We start from the raw sequence: 23,673 nt of genomic DNA on the forward strand, positions 1-23,673 counted from the left end.
GATCCATAGGCGCCTCATGAAGAAGCTCAGGCCGACTGTTCATGAAAGCATTTGAGAATGCTACCATTTAGTGTTTGAATACAGAGGTGTATAGAGTGTTTTCACACGACGTCACGGCGGCCATGTTGGTGTCCCAAAACAAAGAAATGGCGGCCAAGTTGGTGTCCTAAACTAAACCTCTGGGAATTGACCTCTATTTTTATGCAAATACTTTCTTTCGTTTCAGTAAACCAATATGGCTGGTAGTCACGTGAATGAAAACGCTCTATAATCATGAAAGGTGTATGAAATAAATGAGACGGTACGTTTCCAGCCTGGTGAATGAATGAGAGTGATGTATTATTCTAGAGAGTGACTCAGGCATGCTCGGAAAAAAGAAATCCGAGTGTTCCTATCAGGAGTCGAACCTAAGACCTTCTGATTACTAGTTCGGATGCTCTACCACTGAGCTACAGGAGACTCGTGGGAGCTAAGGCTATTAAACTAGCTTCATGGGACAAACATCCTGCATACTGCATGAAAGGTGTTAGTCATCGTGTAGCATAGGTGTTGATCGTGACGTTTCGACCGCTGGATTCCGGATCATGTGTGGTTTATAAATTTCCGTGCGCAGGCTGTGCAGCTTGCTATGTCGGTGAGACCACCAGACATTTCAACACACGTGTAAGGGAACACTTGGAAACGGACAGGGCCTCACACATCTTCAAACATCTGGAGACTTCGCCACCATGTCGCTCTGTATGCTCCCGCTACAATTTTGCCATCATCGATCAGGCATCCACGCGGTTTGCCCTTAAAATCAAAGAGGCGTTGCACATAGTTTGGGAAAAAACGTACACTCAACACACAAGTCAAACACGTTAATTTAAAACTTTCTGTTTAATTTTGTATTACTATTGTTATGGTCTTTATTATTTCTATCATTATTGTAATTTTTTTAGCATTTATATTCCACTGTGATTTGTTGTTCATTTCACACTGAAGATGGCAGCGGCAACTGCCGAAACATGTCTGTTGTAAAACTCAGGATTGTGGTGTTTTTCATAAAATTAATTTCCTCACTGCTTTTATCTAGACCCGTGATACAAAAAAATATTTCCTCAAACTCCTGTGGATACGTCTAAAAGTAATATAAACATAAATCTTTGTGACTGAATCGATCCGTCTCGCAATCAACATAGCAGCATAAAAGATCGGCTATATTTCGAGGAGATAAATCCGTTCGCCCCATTTCTTAAAATCGTCTACAAAAGATGAAGTCCGCGATTTCACGTAAAACGTGTTGCGCATGATTTTCTAGGTTATCTTTTGACAAAGAGAAAATAGTGAAGATAAAGTTTTTATCACTTCTCGGTCAATTTCTGTTAATGCTTATTATTTTATTAAATTATTATTAAGGAACTGAGAAAATTAAATCTGAACGGCTCTTACGACTTATGGTTCTTTCAGATGGGATTTGATCACCACACCAGGAAAGAGATTACTAAACGAGCCTAAAGAACCATTAAGGAAAACACAAGTACCACAGCAGCAACTGCCAGAGTGCAGTCGAACAAAGTTCTTCGCCATTGAAACTCGCACTTAGAAAAATCTTTATTAGGCCAGTATCCCCGCAGACAGTCTGCGCATGTGTACTTATCTGTTACAATTTGATTGTAATGGCAGGGTAAACATGACCAGCAGCACTTGCAGTCGTCCTTTAAAACACGAATGTAGCCGGGAGAGCATTGTACCCCACAAAAGGACCTTGGTGATGTTTGACTACTCCAGTTAATTCCAAGATGATTAATATACCATGAACTATCCCACGTACCGACATTAACAAGGCTGTTCACAGATCCATTAAACCGCACATGTATCAAAGAGAACATGTTTTCCTTCATACGCCGCTGTCCAGAAAACAGCTTCCAATTTCGGCTGTATAACATGTTATGGACATATCCCAAGCTTCTGGAGAACACAGCTCGGTTAAGTTGTTCTGCGTGAGTTTGGGATGCTGTTTCGTACGCGTGCGCAAGTAAGTAAACACTATTCATGGACGCTTGTATTTCTTCCTTCTTTTGTTTAGATGGCGAGTCAATCACTGCAGAGTTTAAACAGCTGCCTTGCAAGCCAGGAGTGTCGAGGATGTTATTCAATGCAAAAACATCATCTTTGTGTTGAAAATGGTTTCTGAAGCCTTCCATAAAAGGAAACTGAGGGGCGAGCATAAAAGTGTCGTGCTCAGGATTGGCACGCACGCAGTTTAAATTCTCTTGGTTTGTTAAAATCCAGGTAAAGTGATGCGAGGTAGATGTCTTGTGTTTAATGGCTGCGTAAAAATTGACGAAATACAATTTAAATTGTTATGTGGTTAAAATCTTCAGAACTGAAACCCCTTGTCATAAGTCGAGCGTATTTATTGTAACTCTAAATGATTCGGTAGGTATTTACATCACCATTATGTACGCCCACGGCTGGGAAAATACTCACGACTATACAACTTAAAATTTCGATAAATCCGCTTTCAGTTATTGAGCTTTAATTTTCAAGTGGTCAATCCCTGGCACTTTGGGAAGCGAACGAAGGCAACGAACGAATGAAAACTGACTCTAGCTACATAAATTAGAGAGAGAGAGGTCAATTTTTTATAGGAGATCAATATAATCCGGCTCCAAAATCCTCTTTTGTTTTCCTCTCATACTCTTTTTGTAATAATGATCAATTTTCTGCTCACCTGGCACAATAAAAAATTATAAAGTGAATATCTGGAACTGGTTGAGCTTGTTTTGTGGTATCTTGAATCTATATTTTCCATATTGACTTACTTACTTACTTACTTATCCTCTTTGGGCCCACGTGGACTCTTAAGGCCGGCGAGAAGATTGCGCCACCCATCCCGGTCTGCCGCCGAGGCGACAGCAGCCTCCCATGACTGCCAACCCAGCTGATTCCTTTCTTTCTCCACAGTTCGTCTCCACGTTTCCCTTGGCCGGCCTCGCTTCCTCTTACCTTCGGGTGCCCACGTTAGTGCAGTCCTTGAGATGTCGTTAGGACTTTTCCTCAAGATGTGGCCTATCCAACGCCACCTTCTCACTTGTATGAGGGTGGACACTGGCATGCTCCCTGATGCTTCATATAGCTCTTCGTTGCTCAGATGGTAGGGCCAAAATCTCCTTAATACTCTTCTTAGGCATGTGCGGTGGAATACATCAAGTTTGTTGAGATCAACTGTCGTTATTCTCCACATAGCGGCCCCATACAGTAACACAGACAGCACATTGGAGTTCAGGATACGCAGCTTGGTCTTGTTGCTGAATCTCTGTGACCTCCAGATGCTCTGTAGTCTGGTAAATGCATTTCTGGCTACTGCTAGTCGCCTCTTGATGTCTGCCTGTGTGCCACCATGTTTGTCTAGCACCGATCCTAGGTATACAAAGGATTTCACGTCGTCTACACCCTCTCCTTCTACCTTGATGTTGTCTGTGCATTTGTGGTTCATTCTAAGCGTCTTTGTTTTGTGTGGGTTGATCTTGAGTCCCACAATACCAGCAATGTCTACTAGCCTGTCAGTCTTATCCTGTAGATCACCAAATCTGCTTGAGAGAAGAGCAACATCATCAGCATAGTCCAGGTCTTCTAGAACCGATGTAAACTTCCATCTCAAGCCGCGTCTTCTATCGTTTGTGTGCCGCATGACCCAGTCCATGATCAGGACAAAGATGAAGCCAGACATCACACACCCTTGTCGCACGCCACTCTTCACTTCAAACCAGCTGGAGTACCTTCCGCCTTCTATAACACAGCTTGAGCTCTGATGGTAAAGTGCCTTGAAAGTCCTGATAAAGATGTCAGGTATGCCATACTGTCCCATAATGTCCCAAAGTCGCTCTCTGATGATGCAATCAAATGCCTTTGAAAAGTCAACAAAGTTAATGTACAGGGGTGCTTGCCATTCCTGGCACTGCTCTAGGATGTTCCGCAAAGCAAAGATCTGCTCAGAGGTTCCCCTTCCAGATCGAAATCCTGCCTGTTCCTGTCTAATCATTTCGTCCACACCACTCTTTACCCTGTCAATGAGGATCCTGCACAAGATTTTACTTGGTACGGAGAGTAAGGATATGCCGCGATAGTTATCACACTGAGTGAGATCCCCTTTCTTCGGCACTTTCACTATGAGTGACTTCTTCCAGTCTTCTGGTACACGTTGTTCTTTCCAGATGGAGTTGAAAAGTAAGTGGAGTTGTTTCACAGCATCATTCTCAGAGCACTTGAGCATCTCAGCACTGATGGCATCCATTCCCGGACTCTTGCCATTCTTCAAACGATGGATAGCTCTCCTGATCTCAGCAACTGATATGTCTCCAGTGTCTATGCTTGTGATGACTTCAGGTGCTTGGCCCATTTCTGGCAGTGGTATATCGGGCCGTGGTACATTCAGAACTCCCTCAAAGTGCTCCCTCCACCGCTCTAAGACTTCATCTTCATTTACAAGTCGCTTACCCTCCCTATCTTTGATGGTAGTCATGTTCCTTCCTTGTCCAGCTATCTTTCTAGTAAGCTGGTACAGGTCACCGCTGCAGTTGTTTCTGGCTGCTATTTCAGCTTCTTCTGCTAAGTTGTTAAGCCTTCTCCGCTTGTCTGCACGGGCGCTGGCCTTCACCTCTTTATCCTTCACTGCATAAGCAGTAGTAGCTCTTTCCTTTAGGCGGGCAGACCATGTACTTCCTATCTTTTCCTTTAATCGTCGTCGCTCTTCAATTTTCCTGTAGGTCTCTCCACTTATCCAGTCATTCTTCACTCTCCTCTTCTCACCCACCACCTTCCTGGCACTTTCGTTGTAGACCTTCTTGAATTGCCCCCACCTCTCCTCAATATCTTCTATGTCATCTGCTGCCAACACCTGGAATCGGTTGCTTATTTCCAGGCGAAATACCTCTTTAACACAGGGATCTCGAAGCTTTGTGGTGTCGAAGATGATCCTTTCCTTGCTCTTCTTCTTTGTGCTGCATAGCTTTAGCCTAACCTTTCCCACCACCATGTGATGGTCCGAGTTGGCATCAGCCCCTCTCATTGCTCGGGTATCCATCAGCGAACCTCTGTACCTACCATTGATGATGATATGGTCGATTTGATTCTGATCTCTTGCATTTGGGGAGGTCCATGTGATCTTATGAATGTCTCTATGCTTGAATAGAGAGCCTCCAATCACCAAGTCATTGTTGCCACAGAAAGTTGCCAACCTCTCTCCATTCTCGTTCATTGTTCCAAGTCCATGTTGACCCATCACCTTCTCCCATCCTTCATTGTCCCCTCCAATTTTGGCGTTCAGGTCTCCCATTATAATCAGTACATCATGTCTGGGTGTTGCTTCTACCTCCCGCTGCAGCAGGTCATAGAATTCTTCCTTAGATTCTTCTTCGGCATCATTGGTAGGCGCGTAAACTTGGATGACAGTGAGTTTTGCAAAGCGCGAGTTGAAGCGTGCGCTCATGATTCTCTCGTTGACAGGGTTCCACTTCAGCAGCGTTCTTCTTACATCCTTCTTCAGAATGAGTCCTACTCCTCTATGATGCACCTCTTCTGCTCCCGAGTACAAGATGCTCTCACCCGTTGCTGTTTTCAGTTCTCCAAAGCCAGTCCAACGAACTTCGCTTAGACCAAGTATGTCCAGATTGTAGGTCCTGAATTCCTTTGTGACATTGGCAGTTTTTCCTATTTGGTACAGTGTTCGTACATTCCAACATCCAAGTCTCAGGGTAGTTTTGGGTGTCAGAAGGGATGTCCCAGGCGACTTAATCATGTTGCGGGGGTCCTTGCGGCTTTGCCCCACATCTGTCATACATGCGATACCAGAATTCCAGCTCAGGAAGCCATCATCGGGTAGCTCACACGTCGCCCGACGACACCCCCGGATGAGTTCGTCAATCTTCTTTTCGGTTTCCGTAATCGGACATTTTTTATAAGGTGCGGGGATTAGCCGCACGCCCAACCCCCAACCTGGAGGACCAGTGACTACCCTTTAGTCTGGCCTCTACCCTTCGACCTGCCCGCCAAGGTTGAACCTGCTGGAGGAAGATCTCCGACGGTATAGCTCTCAGGGTCATCGAGGCACGCAAGCTCCCCCACCACAACAAGGCGGTAGTCAACGGGGGAGCATATTGACTTAGCCACGCATCAAATGGAAATATTTGAGCATTTGCCAAGCACCTGTCATTGGCAAAGTTTTTAGGTTTGCAGAAATTAAATCTGTCAAGTTGATGTCTATGTTTACAAAACATTCTGGGAGCACTATTTTGGGGCAAGTTCTTTCGCACAATTTGGTTAAGGCGGGCTTTCTTCCTTCCTGTTTCTCAACAACTTAAATCTGTCAGTAACTTTAGCCGAAAAGGAACATAATTTTCACGTCGATCATGCACGGTCCTTGTGTTTTGACCAGACGTTTAGATTTCCCAGTCTAGTAGCAAAAATAATCCCTGTGAAACTGAGGAAGCGATATTAACTTACTATTAATCAATGCTGTTGTTTCCACCTCTCCTGTAAAGAGAATAACCAGGGTAGATTGCGGTTCCGACAAAATTTTGTCCACGGCACTCTCAAACTCAGAAGAATTTCCCCTGCCGGCACTAAGATTCACCTTTACGGCGACACACAGGTTTTCGATGGTTGATATCCTCAGAAACGTTTCAAAATCATCCTGATAAGGAGAGGAATAAACTGCCGACACAGCATTCCAGGTAAAATACTTCACAAGATCCGCGAGAGCTCTGGCCTTGTAGAAGCCTACTGAAACTGACTGCAGAATATCTTTTGAGTTCTCAACCCCGAATTTTCCTTTGCCGAATATTATTTGTGGCACCTTAAACAGACTTAAAAGAGTCGAAGCATCCTGATTTTGAGAAGCAGATATGACACCCAGGACAGGCGTTAAATCATTTGTGATATTTTCCTGCCGTCTTTTTGACTTTCCAACCGCTTCATTTCTGTACCCGTAAGTAAAGTCTAGAGCCTGTTCCAACGCTATTTGGCCATCGTTGCAAGTGTCACGAACTTTCAAAGTCAAAGATGCGTTGAACGTCCTTTTCCACTTTCTGTTCACATCCTCAACTGCATAATTCAAGGCACTCAGCCATAAATAACCTTCACTGTGTCTCGCAGTTTTACATCTTCCTCGATGGTCTTTGAAATGAAGCGGCAAAAGTGCGCCGAAAGCTACGACGTCCCTGTTTATCGAGGAATAAACTTGTGAGTATTGATTTGCACTTTCAGAAGCACAATTTTTGGAGCGAAATGTGACGATTGAAGTTATAATAGCGTGGATTATTGGTAGATGCCTTTGCATGGCTATGACGAAACCTGTTCTTAGTCTGAAAGTATCTTATTGTGGACCTTGAAATTTTGTGGCACTTTTGCGGCTAGCCAAAGTAAACAGTTATTAATAAATGAGCACACAAGGAATTGTTTAAAATGCTGGCCAATGAGAAACCTGGAAAGGGTTATAAAATTTGGATATATTCCCTCTTGCAGGTGCCCTGGGTTTATGTGATTAAAAGAGGTGTTTCTTTTCTTTTATGTTTTAAGAAAACTACAGAAGGCTCCCTTAAAGAACCGAGGATGCTTTCACCAAATCTTCGTCAAATAGTTAAAACAGACAGATCCATGATGTTAGTATTGCCCAATCAGGAAGGCAGGACCCACATCAAAGTTACACCATCATGTTCTTGCCCAGTTCTTAAAACAGTTCTCAGAATAGTTTAGTAATTTTTTTTATTTCTTGTTTTCTTGTTGTTGTTTTTGTTTCTTTGTTTGTTCGATGTTTCCAGAGATACACTCTCAACTTACGTATCCAAAAACATCGATATTCTTGGCAAAGGTTAAATACCTGTTTCCCTCGGGACCAGCAATTAAGTGCGTGATAGTTTGCAGATGTAATAGTCCATTGTCAATCGTTGTTATTGGTGGCTTATTTCGCATCGGCAATAATGGCCATCAAATTAACGAATTTTCCAAATCTTGCAGTTTCATCTCTGGTAGGCTGAAAATGGGCTTCGATGTAGGCTGTCCCATCGGCCAATGAAAAACTTTATCTTCTTCTTTACCCAATAGGTTATAGGCTTCCTCCCTGTTTTGTTCTGGTACCACTTGGTTACCTTCATGGGTGCGGCTCAAACTGCCCTTCAGGTCAGGAATGCTTTGCATCCAGGGATTACTTGAATGTGATGAAGGCTGTGTTTGATGCATTGCACCAGCATTATCCGTTATGCCAATATCATTCACCATACTTCCTCCATCCATTGCAGTAGCACCGCTACACGACGCCTGGCTATTAACTGAGTAGGGAGGCTGGGTACTTTTATGAGAGTAATTTGCAGTTTTATTCAATGGGAAAGTGCTTTTATCGCATAAAGAATGAGCAGTTACAAAGGTAATCGCCCCATCACAGTCTGAGTTATGCGTTAATTTGTTGTTTCCGAAGCCTAAAGCTTGACATTGTGCGTTTTTATCCTCGCTTTGCAAATGGGAAGGTAATTGCGAATGGAAATTGGAAATAACAGGTTGACATACATTATTTTGTAGGTACAAAGTTTCCTTCTTCCTTGAATAATACCAGCTATTGGTCTCATTTCTCCACTTTACTCTTCTGTTCTTGAACCAAACCTGGAAAATGAAGGTAAGCTAAGAATACTGGAAAATAAAGGTAAACTAAAAAATCTGTAAAATGAAGGTACTAGCGAGAGCGTTCAAGATACAAAACGGCTTCTCCCAACAATTGTTGCATTGAATGCTGCATGTTAAAAGCGTAAGCAAGTTATACTAGGAATCACACATGACGGATCACGTACTGGTACCCTTCGATTCTAGCCAGTTACTATTCCCCGATAAGCGCCCTTATATTGAGGTGAAACAACGACAATGAAACTGGGCTATGTGTAAGAGAATATGGCGAAAAGACCTTGGCAATCCAAGCTCACCTTGGCCTAGTTATCCTGTACTATGATGGATCGAACTGCTAACTAACGTCATCCTCGTAACCTCCGAACTGACTAACAAACTACAGCGGAAGCTCTCCTTGCCACCATTCTCGCAAGCGATCAGCTCTAGTTTCGACTACCATTGTGAAACCCCGTTTGAATTGTCACTTAAACTCTGTAATAAAAAGCTCTCGTAAGCGACCACGCAAAGATTCTCAGGTACTTATTACGACAACTCTTTAATAAAAGTAAATCTCATTTACAGTAATGTAGCAGTGTCTAAAAATGTTCGTAGAATGATTAAGATCTCGAATCAGTTTATGCTAAAAACTTTGGTAAGTGACCAGCTTCTATTGTTTCAGCTTTTGGTCGCTTACGAGATTGCCGATTCCCGTAAGCGACCAGCTCTAGTTGCGGCCACTTTTTCCAATTCCTGAGGTGGTCGGTTACGAGAGCTTCGACCGTAATCAACTCCAATTTCATTGTTCTTATTTGCTGTGATATGGCCCTGATTATTTGTGTTCAATGGATACTACATAAAATACCCTAATGCTTTCTTTTGGAACTCCAAGTAATTCCTTTAGACTTTGATGGGTGTAAGCTGTGAGGTACTGAGATTTCTTAAAAGCCATCTCAAGTTCATGTTTTTGCGATGCGGTGAAGCTCGACCTTTTCTTTCGTTGTTTAGGAGCACGATTGACCTGTTGATCAATAGAACATCACAAAATAATTACAAGGGTAAGTTATTATCTTTTTAAGTTGAATTTACTGGCTTATTGCTTTGCTGCAAAGCGCGATTCATTCAATAAAACACAAAAATGCACCTCCATTATTTCCCAATATCCCTTGTTAACTTTTAACGGAATCGGCTTTCAAACGTTCTTGACACAAAGTTTTTCAACTGAAGTAACACCCCTACCAATATTTTGCCTTGTGAATGGACATGTATCCTTCGTGACCTTAAAGGGTACGGTAACAGTTCCCTCTCTACCAAGTGTGTTTACTGTGCCCCTGATGAGAATGACGGAGGGGTTTAATTAAAAGCAGGCTCGCGGTCCAAGTCCCAGCGGGCCGCGGCCTACTTCGCTATTCACAGCCCCGTGGCCCGCGGCCAACCCACGGCCCGGCGGGTATGATTTATGCAAAGGATATGCACGGAGTTGGACGACTAATACCGACAATACCCGAAATATTTATTGAAAAGGTTCCTTAAAATATTCTGTTTCTAACTCAACAATCGCACGTGATTCAAATCGTGTGGCACAAACTTCTTGTACCTTCAATTATTCAATCAAAAGCGATAAAATTAGGCATTGATCACTAGGTTCGTTGAATTTCGACGCATTGGTCTTTTCTGCGTACATACCTAACGGTAGCCTATGTATTAAATTTAAAAAAATTACTATAATTAAAGTTTTTACATAACAAGAGAGGAAGAGAGGTAATCCCCCATATAGGCCCTATTTCCATCGTAATCCCTCTGAAGTTATTTTTAGATCTCCCGCGAGATCCAGTGTCCCAAGAGGGTTAGGTGATAGCCAATCATATATCCTGAATTTTACCCACGTTGACAGCTGAGCCGATTCCCACGCAATGCTACGCGTCTTTCGCGAATTGATCTAAAAACAAAATGTCGGAACATGCATACAGAAAGCGTTGCCTGCATATAATTTGTGGACGAATGTGTGTTTAAAGTGGTTGTATTTGGACAACGCAGATTGGAAAAGAATCGCTCCGGTATGATTTCTTTTAGAGCCCAGCAGTTCGGAAATAATGCAAGAATATTACAATACAATTAGCTGGCGAAAATTGAAAGCCGTGATTGAACAGACAAATACATATATCTCAACCCAGGCACGAATTTCGATATTTTTATCGCAGTGAGTACAAAATCCATACAGTCATTGAAATCTACGTTTTATTTACTTTCTAATCACGTATCTAGTTTAAGAGATTCGTTGGAAGAAACGCGATAGCAAATCTTTTTTTTTTTTTATGCAAGAGTATTACATTTAGCTGTCGAAACAATGAAAGCGGCGATTGAACCTGAGACGAGTATAAACATCACAACCTCCAGCAAGAATTTTGATATTTTTATCTCAGTGAGTTCAAAATCCCTTTGACCGAGTTTAAATTTAAAATTTCTCACATAATAGTTTTGGCCTTGGACTGATGTTATTTCTCCAGTCTGGTGTTGCTTTTAGTCTAGGCTACTCGCTGCCACGTTCTTTTTGTCAACTAGAAATTTATTTATTCTTAGTTCCTTGAATGCGAAACTTCATCGATTTCTTCACTCTCACTTCCTAACCAGCGATCAGACATGTTCTATCCCAGGCGTATATTTTCTAATCCTCGATCTGTTGTTTGGTTGTTTAATAGTCCGCAAAATCGAAAAAACTGCTGCTCTTATAAAATTGGCGTGAAAACAGGATGCACTCTTCAGTTAATGTATCCCCCGCCGTGGCCTTAAGGTGGGCCGCCCCCGTGGTTTTGTGTCCAACGTTTTTATCACTCAGTGATAAACCGAAAACTCCCTTGTGTCATATTTGACTCCGACTTTTTTTTTATTGATGGTTCGCATGTGACGTCATGGCGGCCATGTTGGTGGACAGGAACAGTGAGATCTTTCTCCTCTGGGAGTTAACTTTCATTTTTATGCAAACTAAGTGAGCAAATTTACATTCCATTAGCTTTCTAATTACGCATGTAGTTAAGAGATTCGTTGGAAGAAACGCGAGAAACAAATCTTTTTTCATGCAAGAGTGTTACATTTTAATAGCTGTCGAAACATTGAAAGCCGCGATTGAAGAGACGAAAAAAAAGAACGTGGCAGCTAGTAGCCTAGACTAAAAGCAACACCAGACTGGAGAAATAACATCAGTCCAAGGCCAAAACTATTATGTGAGAAATTTTAAATTTAAACTCGGTCATTTTATCAGACTCTTTGACGGTTACAATTTGTTCAACTCATGGGAAAAATATGTTCTACTTTTTCTCACCTTACATTTTCGTCGAGCGACGAGTACGCAAGTCACTGTTGAGCTGCTGAGCTAGCTACCTAGCTATTTAATACGGCGATTCAGGTAGCTATAGTTCAGTTACGCGTAATCGAACTAAACATATCCGTCTTTAATTAAGGTCTTTCAGTGCCAGACGTCCCAACCTAAAATGAGATTTAAAAGCGAAAAAGCCCTAACGCAGAAAAGCAGATGACAAGTATGGTGTCTAATTATTGACACTGGTTGTGTAAAAGGTTGTGAAACTATTCTTATCACAAATGCATTTTGGTGAAATTGTTGTCCATTTTCCCGCTCATGATAAATGAATCATCGAGCATACAGGGTATGAGAATTGATCTTTTACCGAGGGTTTAAAAAAAGAGAAAAAAATGTTTATTATTTGCCCTCGGTAAAGGATCAATCTTTGTCCTGAGAAGACTTCACGCTGATTTTTGTCATCCGAAGTCGCATGGAGTAAAGTGAACATGAAATTTAATTTACTTATTTACTCATAGTTCCTTGAAAGCAAAAACTATAAAACAGTTTTCTTTACCCTCACTTCTTCCAAATCAACAATCAGACGTTCAAATCTTCGAATTGTTGTTAATATTTATCAAGAGTCCGCAGCATCAAAAAAGCTGCTGCTCTTATAAAAATTGGCGCGAAAACATGACGCGCTCTTCAGTTAATTTATTTCCCACGTAAATCGTATTTCGCATAATTATACCATTCCGCACGCCATGCCACATGCCATTCCGCAAACTCATTCCGCCTTTTACCCTAACCGCACGGCCGGCGGCCCGCGGCCCACTTTACAGTTAACGACCCGAGCAATTTTTTTTGCGCCCACTTTAAGATGGCGGATACTTACCGTGACAGACTCGTAACTAACAAAAAAACACTCCGGTTAGCCTAAATAGCTCTTCGGTTAGCCTAATTTAGGCTGAGGTAGCTTGCAGTTAGCCTTTATATTTGGGATTAGGATATCTAGCCAAAAAATTGTTGACTGACTGCGGAAGTCTAGGTGGTAAGTTTTCCGCTTGGGAATCCGACGACCCGAGTTCGACTCTTCTTTCGGTTATTTGTTTTTTCTAACTTTAAAAAGCAGAAAAAGTAACTAAGTGTGTGATTTATTGTATCTGCCATCATGTAGCCTTCCTTGCAGAGGGAGGCTGCCATCTTGAATTGGGCGATAAAAAATATTGCCTGGGCTATGAACTGTGAAGTGGGCCGCGGGTCGCCTTTTAGCAATAGCCGCTTTAATATACCACTGACCAGAAATCTGGACCGGAGGTCGGAAAGTGAATTGTGTCGCGGGCCGCCGGCCGCCGGCCGTGAGCTTTGAGGTGGAACGCGTGCCGCTGGCTTTGAGGTGGGCGGTGGGCCGCCGGCTTTCAGCAAAACCCCATTTCAGAACGCTGTGGTCCTAACAACGCCATTTTTTGCGTATTGATATCGAGATTTACTGTGAAGTTACTAGCCACACAAGCCACAGTTGCAACTTATTAGAATAACTTAAGTTTAGAACTTGTTTTGAGCCGAATAGTTTACGGCTAATCGAATCGATTCTTGATTCTCGAATTGATAATTGATTCTGTGAAAGCATATTGAACAAAGGTTTAAGCAAAAGATCCAAATTAATTCAAATTAAATTCAAAGTTACAGATTTGTTGATTGGTTTGGAAATAGCCAAACTCAACAGAAATATTAATAAACATTTATATTGGATTAACAAATTTAAGTTTTCCAGTTTGATCCTGCTTAACACAATCAATCAAATCTCTTGCGTTCGTTTTGCTTCGCTTCGATTCGCCTGTCACTCTGAAATTTTTCTCGTGTTTGCATGAGTCAGGTCTTAAAAGGCCTTTAATAAGGAGGTGTTAACAACGAGTTACAGCTAACAATAAATAATATTGAAGCGGAGATACGAAAAAATATATATTTATTATGATATATCACCGTTACTTTAACACCATTGTTTCAACGATCGCGAATAGTTTTAACATACCTTTCTTGTCTCCACTTGTACCTCTTGAATTTCCATTTCTGTCCTTAAAAGTTTTTTTCAAAAAGTATTTCGGTCGCTCCTAAAACTTTCAGAAATCAACCGTTTCGACCTTCTTATATACTTTTCTTCTGATCCGTTTCACTCACATTGCGTAACCATCACCTTTGATCAGTGTTAATCTGTTATGTAGTGACACATTTATCAACCGACTTATCTGATTGGCTTAAAATGAAAAGTGATAAAGACGGATGATAAACAAATCATGAGCACTTTCAATTACCAAAGATAACTTGCTCCTCGTCTAGTTAAATTATCGTTTCCCTACTGCCATTTTTGTCGATTGAAAACCGAGTGAAAATAATTATCGTCTGATTGTCGACTTCATGTTTCTTGCCTGACTTTTTCAACTCCATCAAAACATTTTCGTTTTCCTTACGCGCCCGAGGATCAGATAAGTAACAAAATAAGCCACAGCGAAAACGTGAAAAGGTTGAGAACGAAGATGTCATATAGATTCGAATAAAAGTTGGAATCTTCCAAATAGTGCATTTGGGTAACTCAGCTAAGCTTCAGAGCTGAAAACATTCAAAATAAGGGCTTATGACTATTGCAAAAAAAACTTTCGAATCCTAGCACTTAAGTATACAGGATGTTTGGCGTTAACCTAGTAGTTTAATTATAGTTTAATCTGCTTACACCTCATGGGGCTCCAGTGGGGAATCAAACTTTGAACAGGGGGGTTGGAGGAACGACAAACAAAGGCGTAAACAAACGTAAGTAATAAAAACCGCTAAACCGGGCTTATTTTCTAACCTTGTCTACAGAAATTGTCGTGGATTGTAGGCTCTATGAGCGTACCAACACTACAAGAGCGTCATTTGGCAGTGGGTGAACACTCCAAAGACACAGGAAACTCCAGGACTTGTCGCTGCGAAAGACGATGGCACCCTTAGGAGGCGAATTGTAGAGACGATTCAATGCCAAGCCCCACCCAAAATCGCCATAGCAGACATTAACTTCCAGCAGTATAACTTAAAAGTTTGTGACGTGACTATAACCTCTCAAGTCACGTGACAGCAATTACATTCCACTGTAGCACTCGAAAAGATTTCGTGAGGGAATCAAAAGCTCGTGCGTCTTTATAAAAAATTAATTTGGGTCCGATTGAGTAGCTTTTTGCGAATTTTGTTAATGGGACAACAACAGGAAACAACATCTTTAATAATTTGTTTCATTTCGTTTCACTTTTAACAACATTAGCAAAAGTTAGAAGGTATTTTTCATTTCGTATTAATTTGTTAGAATTTAAATGGCGTACTTCCACTTTATACCTGTAAGAATACCCATTGGTGATAGCGTTTACATAAGGAACACGAATAGAAACTAAACTGGTTATAAGACAACTAGAATTTTATTGCGCGTAATGTAAAGCACCCCAATAAAAGGAGCTCTTTAAATAACAATTAATTATACAATGGTTCTAGCTAATATTGATCAAAAGTGCCAGCACATTACGAATATAGTCAAGGCCTCAGAAAGATGTCTGAGTTCTAGCTAGCTTCACCAAAACCAAGTGGCTTTTAATTTCTGCTTGTATTTCGTTGTTCTGAGATTTTTAGTTTTTTGGACCAGTCACTCGCCAAACACGACTTGCACTATGGTTTAAAACTATTATGATTTACTTGTCTTCTAGCTTTCTCGGACGTTAGTTTTTTTGGGAAAAATTACGAAACCCTCAAACTATGACATGAAACTATTGTTTTTCTTTATTATTTGTCATTAATTACAAAGTATTACAGTACCTATTAACAGATAATATATCACATGTAGCTGCTACATTAAACACACTGCAATTAAATATACGAAAACAATGCCTTTAAAAGTAATATACAACGATTATTAATCGAACTGGTAGCTTTTTCTCTTCTGCAGAATTTTGTAAAACTCTCAAAACTTTAATTTTGACAGCTAGAGGAAAAATGCATGAAGCAATAGTTTTTTTTCTGTAAATGTTGCGTTGCTCTTTTCTTCCCGTAATGGAGGGTTAATGTAAAATTTATACTGAGGAGGCTATGAGAATTTTGAGTGGGTAGCCATGATCTTTCAACGGTCGGTGGTGGGGTAGGGGGCTATTGAATTGCGCCAAAATTAGAACAAGGTGTGGTGTGTGTGTGTGGTTGGTGGGGAGGGGGGAAGGGGGGGGATTTTTGTTAAAAATTTTATGTTTTTCGTTATCGGTTAATACGTCACTTATTGGATCTGTAAACAGTTTCTTTTATATAATGTTGGGTACATTTTTGGAGCTCATTTTCATGAGACTAGAAAGTCTATTGCAACAAATAATCAACTCAAACTGAATTTCGCTCGATCTCGCAGATTTGTGTTCTTTTTAAAATTCATGTTGTACCTTAGGTACCTGGTGATGAAGCTGGTCTTGGGTGGCGACAGCTGAAGAAGTTTGCAATTCACCTGTTGAACGCAAAACTTGTAGCATTCGATCCGTCGACCGCTAGTGCTGGACCTATTATAAGCTGGCGATGGCTCAAGTTCACAGTCACCATCATCACTCTCACTCTCACCCAGCATTATGTTTCTCATCCACGATAGTGTCGTCTTCATCACTTTCATCACCATGGCCTGATGTAGGTTCGTCAGCCTTAAAAGACGCTGACTTCGCTACGTCATTGTCCCTAATGCTTGTCCCCCCACTTCTTATGGATGACTGGCTATTAGCCCAATCTTTTCATTTTTCAACGCTTCCTTAAATGGAAGAGAGTGTTTCTCAAGAAAAGTTGGACTTCTTTCTGTTTCTCAGAAAAACGACATATTAGTAGCCCTTGAATGAAATGAGAGATAGCTTGCTGGATGACACTGCTATATTGCAGTGGTTTGATGAAGATGAGGGTTATTAGATCCTCAACTTTGTTAGACGACAACAATTCTTCATTAAGCACTGTATTGTAACTGGCCATGCAGTATAAGTATAGACCACAATAAAAAATGGCGCGATTGATTTCAATGCCTAGAAGAATGAAAAAACGGAATAACCCCAAATTTACATAAATTATGAACCCCTAAACCGCGGAAATGATAGCAATCATCAACCGCACTATAAAGCTTTCAAGGCATATGAGTTTTATCCACTCTCAAAACTTACGGCCTGGAAGAACAAAATTTGCATTATATGTGAAAACTCTATGTTATGCATTATCCCTTGCAATGGAAGCAAATGATACACTCGATTGCAAAAACGTTGATTCCTAAAAAGCATAAACCGTGAACGACGAGACCCAATGGCTTTATGGGTGTACGAGTACTAAATCTATTTGCATAATATTCTATTCTCGTGCGACAGTTGCACGTGGTGAACGATGGAAACTGCCCAAGCTTTCCTTAAACTGTCCAAGTTGGCCAACAAGGGCCAATTTGAGTGATATACAATTCGCGATTCGCCTAAGTTCAAATCAGTCAATGAACTTAAGCAATATTTGGTAGAAAATTATTCGGAAGAATTAATTCAGCACTGTATTTTTTTATTGTAAAGAATGAGAAATGAGGGTATTGTTTAAACACTACCCACAAATCCGCTGGGTCTCATCGTTCACGGTTTATGCTTTTTAGGTGTCAACGTTTCTGCAATCGAGTGTATATGTGCAACATGAGGTGTTGTACAGTGAAATGTGGTGTTAGGTGGTACAAGGGTAGGTACCGTCTGTTGTGTTATGCTAGCGATCTTCTCTAGCACCAAAGATTCTCCTCCCCGTTGATTATCGCCATCAGATCATCGAGGAATGATACACCATGATCATTCATATCCTGCATTTGCGTCTCACGCGGAACAAATAAAGGATTTAAGGTGTCCTCTGATAAGTCAGATATCTTGGTAACAGGCACGTTCATCCATGGTGCCTTGCTTTCTTCTCTGTTACGTTCTGGGACGATCTGGTCAACTTCATTTGCGAGGCTGAAACTGTCGTTCTGATGAGGGAAAGAAGGCTGTACGTCACACATCAAGCCAAGGTTACCCAATACTCCTGCGCAATGCATCTCAGAGGGCTCTTGGTACTCGTTACAGATTTCAGACAATCTTGCGTTTGCTCGAGGTAAGCAGTTGCTTTCATTCTTCAATTTAGCGTCACCTATTCCACTTACGTTCCCCATTGCGTCATTGTCAGGCATTATGTTGGTATCAATATGAAATGCCTTACTCTCAGTAGAATTTGGGAACGTGATACATTTCTGGGATAAGATTGAATTCTCGTTAGGTAACCAGCTGTTTCCATTCATCGCATCGGCGTCTCGATCACGCATAAAGCCACTGTCTTCCATTACGCTATTCCCATTGCTGAAAGCCTCATACTCATTGGGGGTTGATAACTGGGGACAATTCTGAAAGAGGACTGCATCGTCGCCAGGTAACCAAGTAATCCCATTAAACCCGCCAGCGTCACCTTTCAGGTTGGTGTTACGTATTGCGCTACTGTCACGCGTCATGTCAACACCAGGGTTCATATTCTTGTTTACGGTGGGGTTTGGGAAGAGGGTACAACTCTGAACGAAGCTTTCTCCTCGAAAGTATAACCAAGCATTAGTATTCATTGCTCCGGCGTCACACATCTCGCTTCGGGAATTGGTGGCCTTGTTCAAGACTTTGGTGTTGTTGAGGCTCGGAGACTGGGTACTATTTGGTAAGATATTTGCTCTTGCAAAAGACTTGAGAGTACCTCTGTCCAATGTGTAAGCGTCACGTATCGTGCTACTGTAACTGTTACTTGAATCCTGTCTCTCAGCTGGGCTTGAGAACTGAGTAGATTTCTGGGAGACGCTTGAATTCTCACCTGATAACCAAATGTTTCCATCTTGGACGCTGGTACTTTCACTGTAGAAAGAATCTTGCTTTGGGCTACTGCTAATTATGCAAGCATTATTTCCCCAAACGCTTCTATTGGTGGCATTTGGGAACTGGGTAGAGTTGTGTAAGTTATTGTTCACTGTAGGAGACAACCAACCCTTTGTATGCACCGTACCAGAGTCTTGCATCATAGTTACACCATTTTGCAAAACTGTGCTGTCACTGGGGCTTGGAAACTTCGAGAGGTTTGAATTTTTACAAGGTAACCAAAGGTTTCCACTGAAAGAGGAACTGGTAGCTTGTATAACATTTTCCTGTCTGTCATCCCACTGCTTGTTTGAGCTGTGTGGTACTATACCTTCGCCTTGCGTATTATTGGCCATAGTGTGTTGATCGACGGCCGCCCAGGGGTATTCATTTGGTGGAATGGCTTCCGGAGGAAATTTGTTGTTGTCGTACAAACGTGTAGCAATGCGATATTTTTCAGAGAAACACCAATCACGCATCTCTTTTCTCCACTTCACTCTTCTGTTTTTAAACCACACCTGAGTCATAAATAAGAATATATTTGTTATTTTAAAATTGTATTCCATCAACAGTTATCTAGTTTTGTCTGATACAGAATCGGCATAAGTCCTTTGATAACTTAATTTTGTCATTCTTGAGTAGCTATTTCTCTTATCTTTATCATTCTTCTCTCTTAACCAAAATCTTTAGTACGTTTGTGTTACTTGGGCGGTAAGACGATGCATGAAAAGAGAAATTATTATTAACAAATTGATTTGATGATTAGAGTAAGTAAGTAATTATTTATTTAGTGTCAAATACACAGGGGGTGGTCTCCCAGTCCCCCGAGCCACAGGCTCATGATATAAGTGTTTGACAGTATAAAAAAAGATAATAACTACTAATTAAATTAAAAAGTAACATCTAAATATAAATAAATAAAAATAAATCGGGTCGGAGGCAATTGCTGCATTGACAGCCGTAAAAAAGTAGAAATAGTTGTGATAAATTGTCGCAGGCTACAGGGCCACGCTCAGTCGATTTCCATTCACATCAAATCGTCTGTCTCTAGAACCCTCCGTCTCTCGTACCAAGGAGCCAACCGGCTTACAGACATGAGGCCCCCAGCACAAGAATTTTTTACCTTTGTTAATAATGATTATAACAATCATAATGACACAGATAATGATACCGAGAACGTCTTCGATAATCATTATGACAACGACAATGGACACGATAGTGCTAATGATAATGAAACAATAATGACTATGGTAATAATAATAATGATATTGGTAATGACGATGATAATAACGATCGCCTCCTTTTGTCATTAATTCAGTCAAAATATTCTCTTTAATGATGAATTTTACCTTAATTGTATCGTTTGAAATTCCCAGCTTCTCTAACTTGTGGTTCGTACTCGATGTGAGGTACTGAGATTGGTTAAAAGCCATTTCAAGCTCATGTCTTTGTAACGAGCTGAAGTTTGTCCTCTTTCGCCGTTTAGGATGTTCTTGAATACAATAAAGAGTCAACATAAGTATTAACCAAATTCAATTAAAAAAAAACATTTCCTTAACTCTCCAATGGAATAAAACTTGACTCGGATTAGTACGATTTGACGCCAAATTTTGGCTTCGCCGATACCTTGTACCTACCTACCATCAACAAACACCAATAATTTAAGATTACATGACGTCGTTGAAATTGACCAGTCATATAATCTCTTAAAAACGGGCAGATTATTTAAAAGTATTATTTCTTTAACAAAATCCTTTCCAGGTTGATTATTCTGTGATTTGTGATTTAAAGGAGCACAGGGTTTCAAATGTCAGAAAAGAGGACACTGTTGTGGCCACAAAGGCAATGTACAGAAACGGCAACGTCAGGTATGTTGAGAATGCCGCACAAGTGGTAATTTCGAATGAGACCCCTTCGCGAGTTTTTTATGATGATGCAATGGGTGATCTTGGTTTGTATATCCTCAGCCAGAAAAGCAAGACTGGATCTGGGAGTCAAGTTCAGTTGTTCGTGGAGGGTAAGTAAATCACCATGGAAGGCGACACAGGATCGGTTGTATCCATTATTTTTGAAACTGAGTACAATAAAGTGTTTAAGGACCTTAAGGTAAAGTCAACAAATCTACAGTTGAGAACCTACTCTGGTGACCAATTACCTATGCTGAGAGAGATTCCTGTATCTGTGAAATAATAGACCTATGAAACACAACTACCCCTGGTTGTTGCTAAAGGTGATAATCCTGTGTTACTTGGACGTAACTGGTTGGAGAAAATGAGACTGGACTGGTCCAATGTTTTCAATGTGACCCATGAGCATTCCGTGGAAGAAAATATCTCAAAATATGCAGCTCTGTATGAAAGTGGGTAAGGGCACATCAAGCAGCTCAAGCCTTTATTAAAACCTACGATCATGCACAACCCATTTATCCTAAAGGCAAGAAAGGTTCCTTATGGTCTCAAGGATTGTACCTCAAGTTGAGCAAGAGTTGTAAAGTAGTAAGAAGTAGTAAAGTTTTCGTTTATGCGTTAGCATCTCCAATTATTGGGCTGCGTTTGGACATGCGCAGTGTTATTAAAAGAGCAGAGCACATGGTAAAGTTGGGATTTTGTTGCATAGTTATTAAGTTCTGAATATTACAACAGGAAAAAAAGACCTTCTAAAAACATTACCGCACGTAATTATAACAAAATGACCAAGGCCTGCGCTTACCTTTCTGGTCGAGTTTTGAGCCAGTAGTTTCTTCATTTCTAATTGGTACTGAGTAACTCTTTGAGATATTTTCAGTTGCATTGCCCAACTCGTCCATGTTACAATCATCGAACATTTTTATAGAGCATAGCAGCAAACGATAACGAAGAGCAACGGCATGAAAATGATCGATCTCTACAATCTCAGATGATTTTATGCTCCCTCTTTTTGCGTCATAGTGAGCTAAATTTAACTACATCGATTAACTGTGATTGGACGAAATCTATTTACCAGTAACAGCATAATTTATTAACTAGGACCTTAATTACCGTAATCAAATTATCATATATTTGTTTGTGCTGTGACGTATACAAGGATCTGGTCCGTAAGTTATGCAAAGAAATTGATCGGCAGAACATGGTTGGTTTTCTGTCCATAATTCATTTGTCAATGATGGCTGCCTGATCGCTGTCATGTAAATGACGTTAGGTAAAATTTCTTTCCTTCAAACATTACATTTTCGAAGTAACAATCTAAGTTTCCATAGCGAAACTTACGCAAATCGTCAACTGGATGTCGTCACTTAAGACAAAATGTTAATTCAATTTTCTAGCTCTATTCGAACTCATCGAAGAACATAATTACTGCAAACAAAATAATCCTATGTTTGTTTGTATAGTGACGTATCCAGAAAACGTATTTGCTAAAGATGAAAATCAAAATCAAGCAAAAAAACAATATATAGCTAGCTTGAGACATAATGGCTGGTGTGTTACCTTCTTCATGTGTTCATGATGGTTAGCTTATTAATGTCCTGGAAATAACATTGAGCAGAATTATCCTCTAAATGGGATATTTTCAAAGCACTAATCAATGTTTCCATGGCAGCATGACGTAGGTCCTCGATCGGGAGTCGTCATTGGTAAACAAAATATTCATTCAATGTACCAGTTCTTTTCACACATTTCTCATGAAATAAATTTCTGCAAACACCATAACTATTTGCTTGTTTCCTGGTAATTGGAAACAGATCTATCCTTATCACAATCAAAATCAATGTATGTTATTCTCGGGCCCAAAGGTTTATCCGTATTGTGAAAAACTCTGCTCGAGGTCTTAAATACGGCAGAAGGCCGCAGGCCGAGGGTCGAACCTCAAGACAGAGGGCCAGTTTTTCCAAATACGGTGCTTCCAGACGTTCTACTTATTCGCAGGAAAGCGAGACGGGAATTTTTCCAATACACGAAATCGCTTAGTGCCGCGAATGAGCATCGCAGGGCGAGATTTTTCAGTTTAATTTCCGACCATATGTCGGCATAATTATTATCAGAAATAGAATAATTTTTGTCTCTCACTGGAGGCCTCTGTTTCTCAAACCAAGACCCCCACCGCTCTACGATTATCATAATTATAATGATAGTGATCACAATAATGATAATGGTAATGATAATGATATTAATAAGGATAAGGTTGATAATGATAATAATGATAGTCTGGTTTGGTTCTCATTCTGATAAAAATAATATTCTCTGAGGTAAGGAATCTTACCTTATTTTTCTTTTCATTTGGGATTCCAAGCTTCTCTAACTTGTTGCTCACGTCCGGTGTGAGGTTAACTGATCGAGAATGGGTAAAAGCCAACTCAACCTCATATCTTTGGAATGAGCTGAAGATTGTCCTCTTTTGTCGTTTTAGTTGAAAACAATTTTCCTTTTGATTAGTAAGAAGTCCTCGAATATGATAGAAAATACATAAGTATGAACCAAATTTACTTAGCTTTCAAATGGAATTTAACTTAAGTTAGTTAGGAAGCTTCGATGTTCAATTTGGTTTTTACTTTGACATTGTACTTGACGCGTCAGCAACATTACATATACGTCGTTCAAACTGACCTGTCTGATGATCCTCTACAAATGGCCACATTAAATAAAATTATTACAGTCGAACCCCTATTAAGCGGCCACACATTTAGCCGCCACCCGCTATTAATCGGCGAGTTTTGAAAGTAGACTACTATTAGTATAATACTGTAAATAATATTCGTCTTAAACGGCCACCTTTTGGCCGTCCTGATAAAGGTTCTATTGTTGTGTGTTACCCCTATTAGGTGACCACGAAGAATTTTTAAATATGGCTAGTTTGTCCTTG

General features: G+C 40.6%; 1 protein-coding gene across 1 annotated transcript; it reads right to left on the reverse strand.

The window, feature by feature from the left end:
- Positions 1-586: 586 nt before the first annotated feature.
- Positions 587-7,321, reverse strand: LOC146474456 (metabotropic glutamate receptor 3-like). Its single transcript, XM_085116956.1, has 2 exons — positions 6,487-7,321; positions 587-2,311 (listed from the first exon to the last, which is right to left on the reverse strand). The coding sequence occupies exons 1-2, from the start codon at positions 7,319-7,321 to the stop codon at positions 1,494-1,496; spliced, it is 1,653 nt and encodes a 550-aa protein (XP_084973082.1). The 3' UTR covers positions 587-1,493.
- Between the last annotated feature and the right edge of the window lie 16,352 nt (positions 7,322-23,673).

The sequence above is a fragment of the Pavona decussata genome, unplaced genomic scaffold, assembly GCF_977016875.1.
Source record: "Pavona decussata unplaced genomic scaffold, jaPavDecu1.1 SCAFFOLD_89, whole genome shotgun sequence".
Taxonomy (NCBI): Eukaryota; Metazoa; Cnidaria; class Anthozoa; order Scleractinia; family Agariciidae; genus Pavona; species Pavona decussata.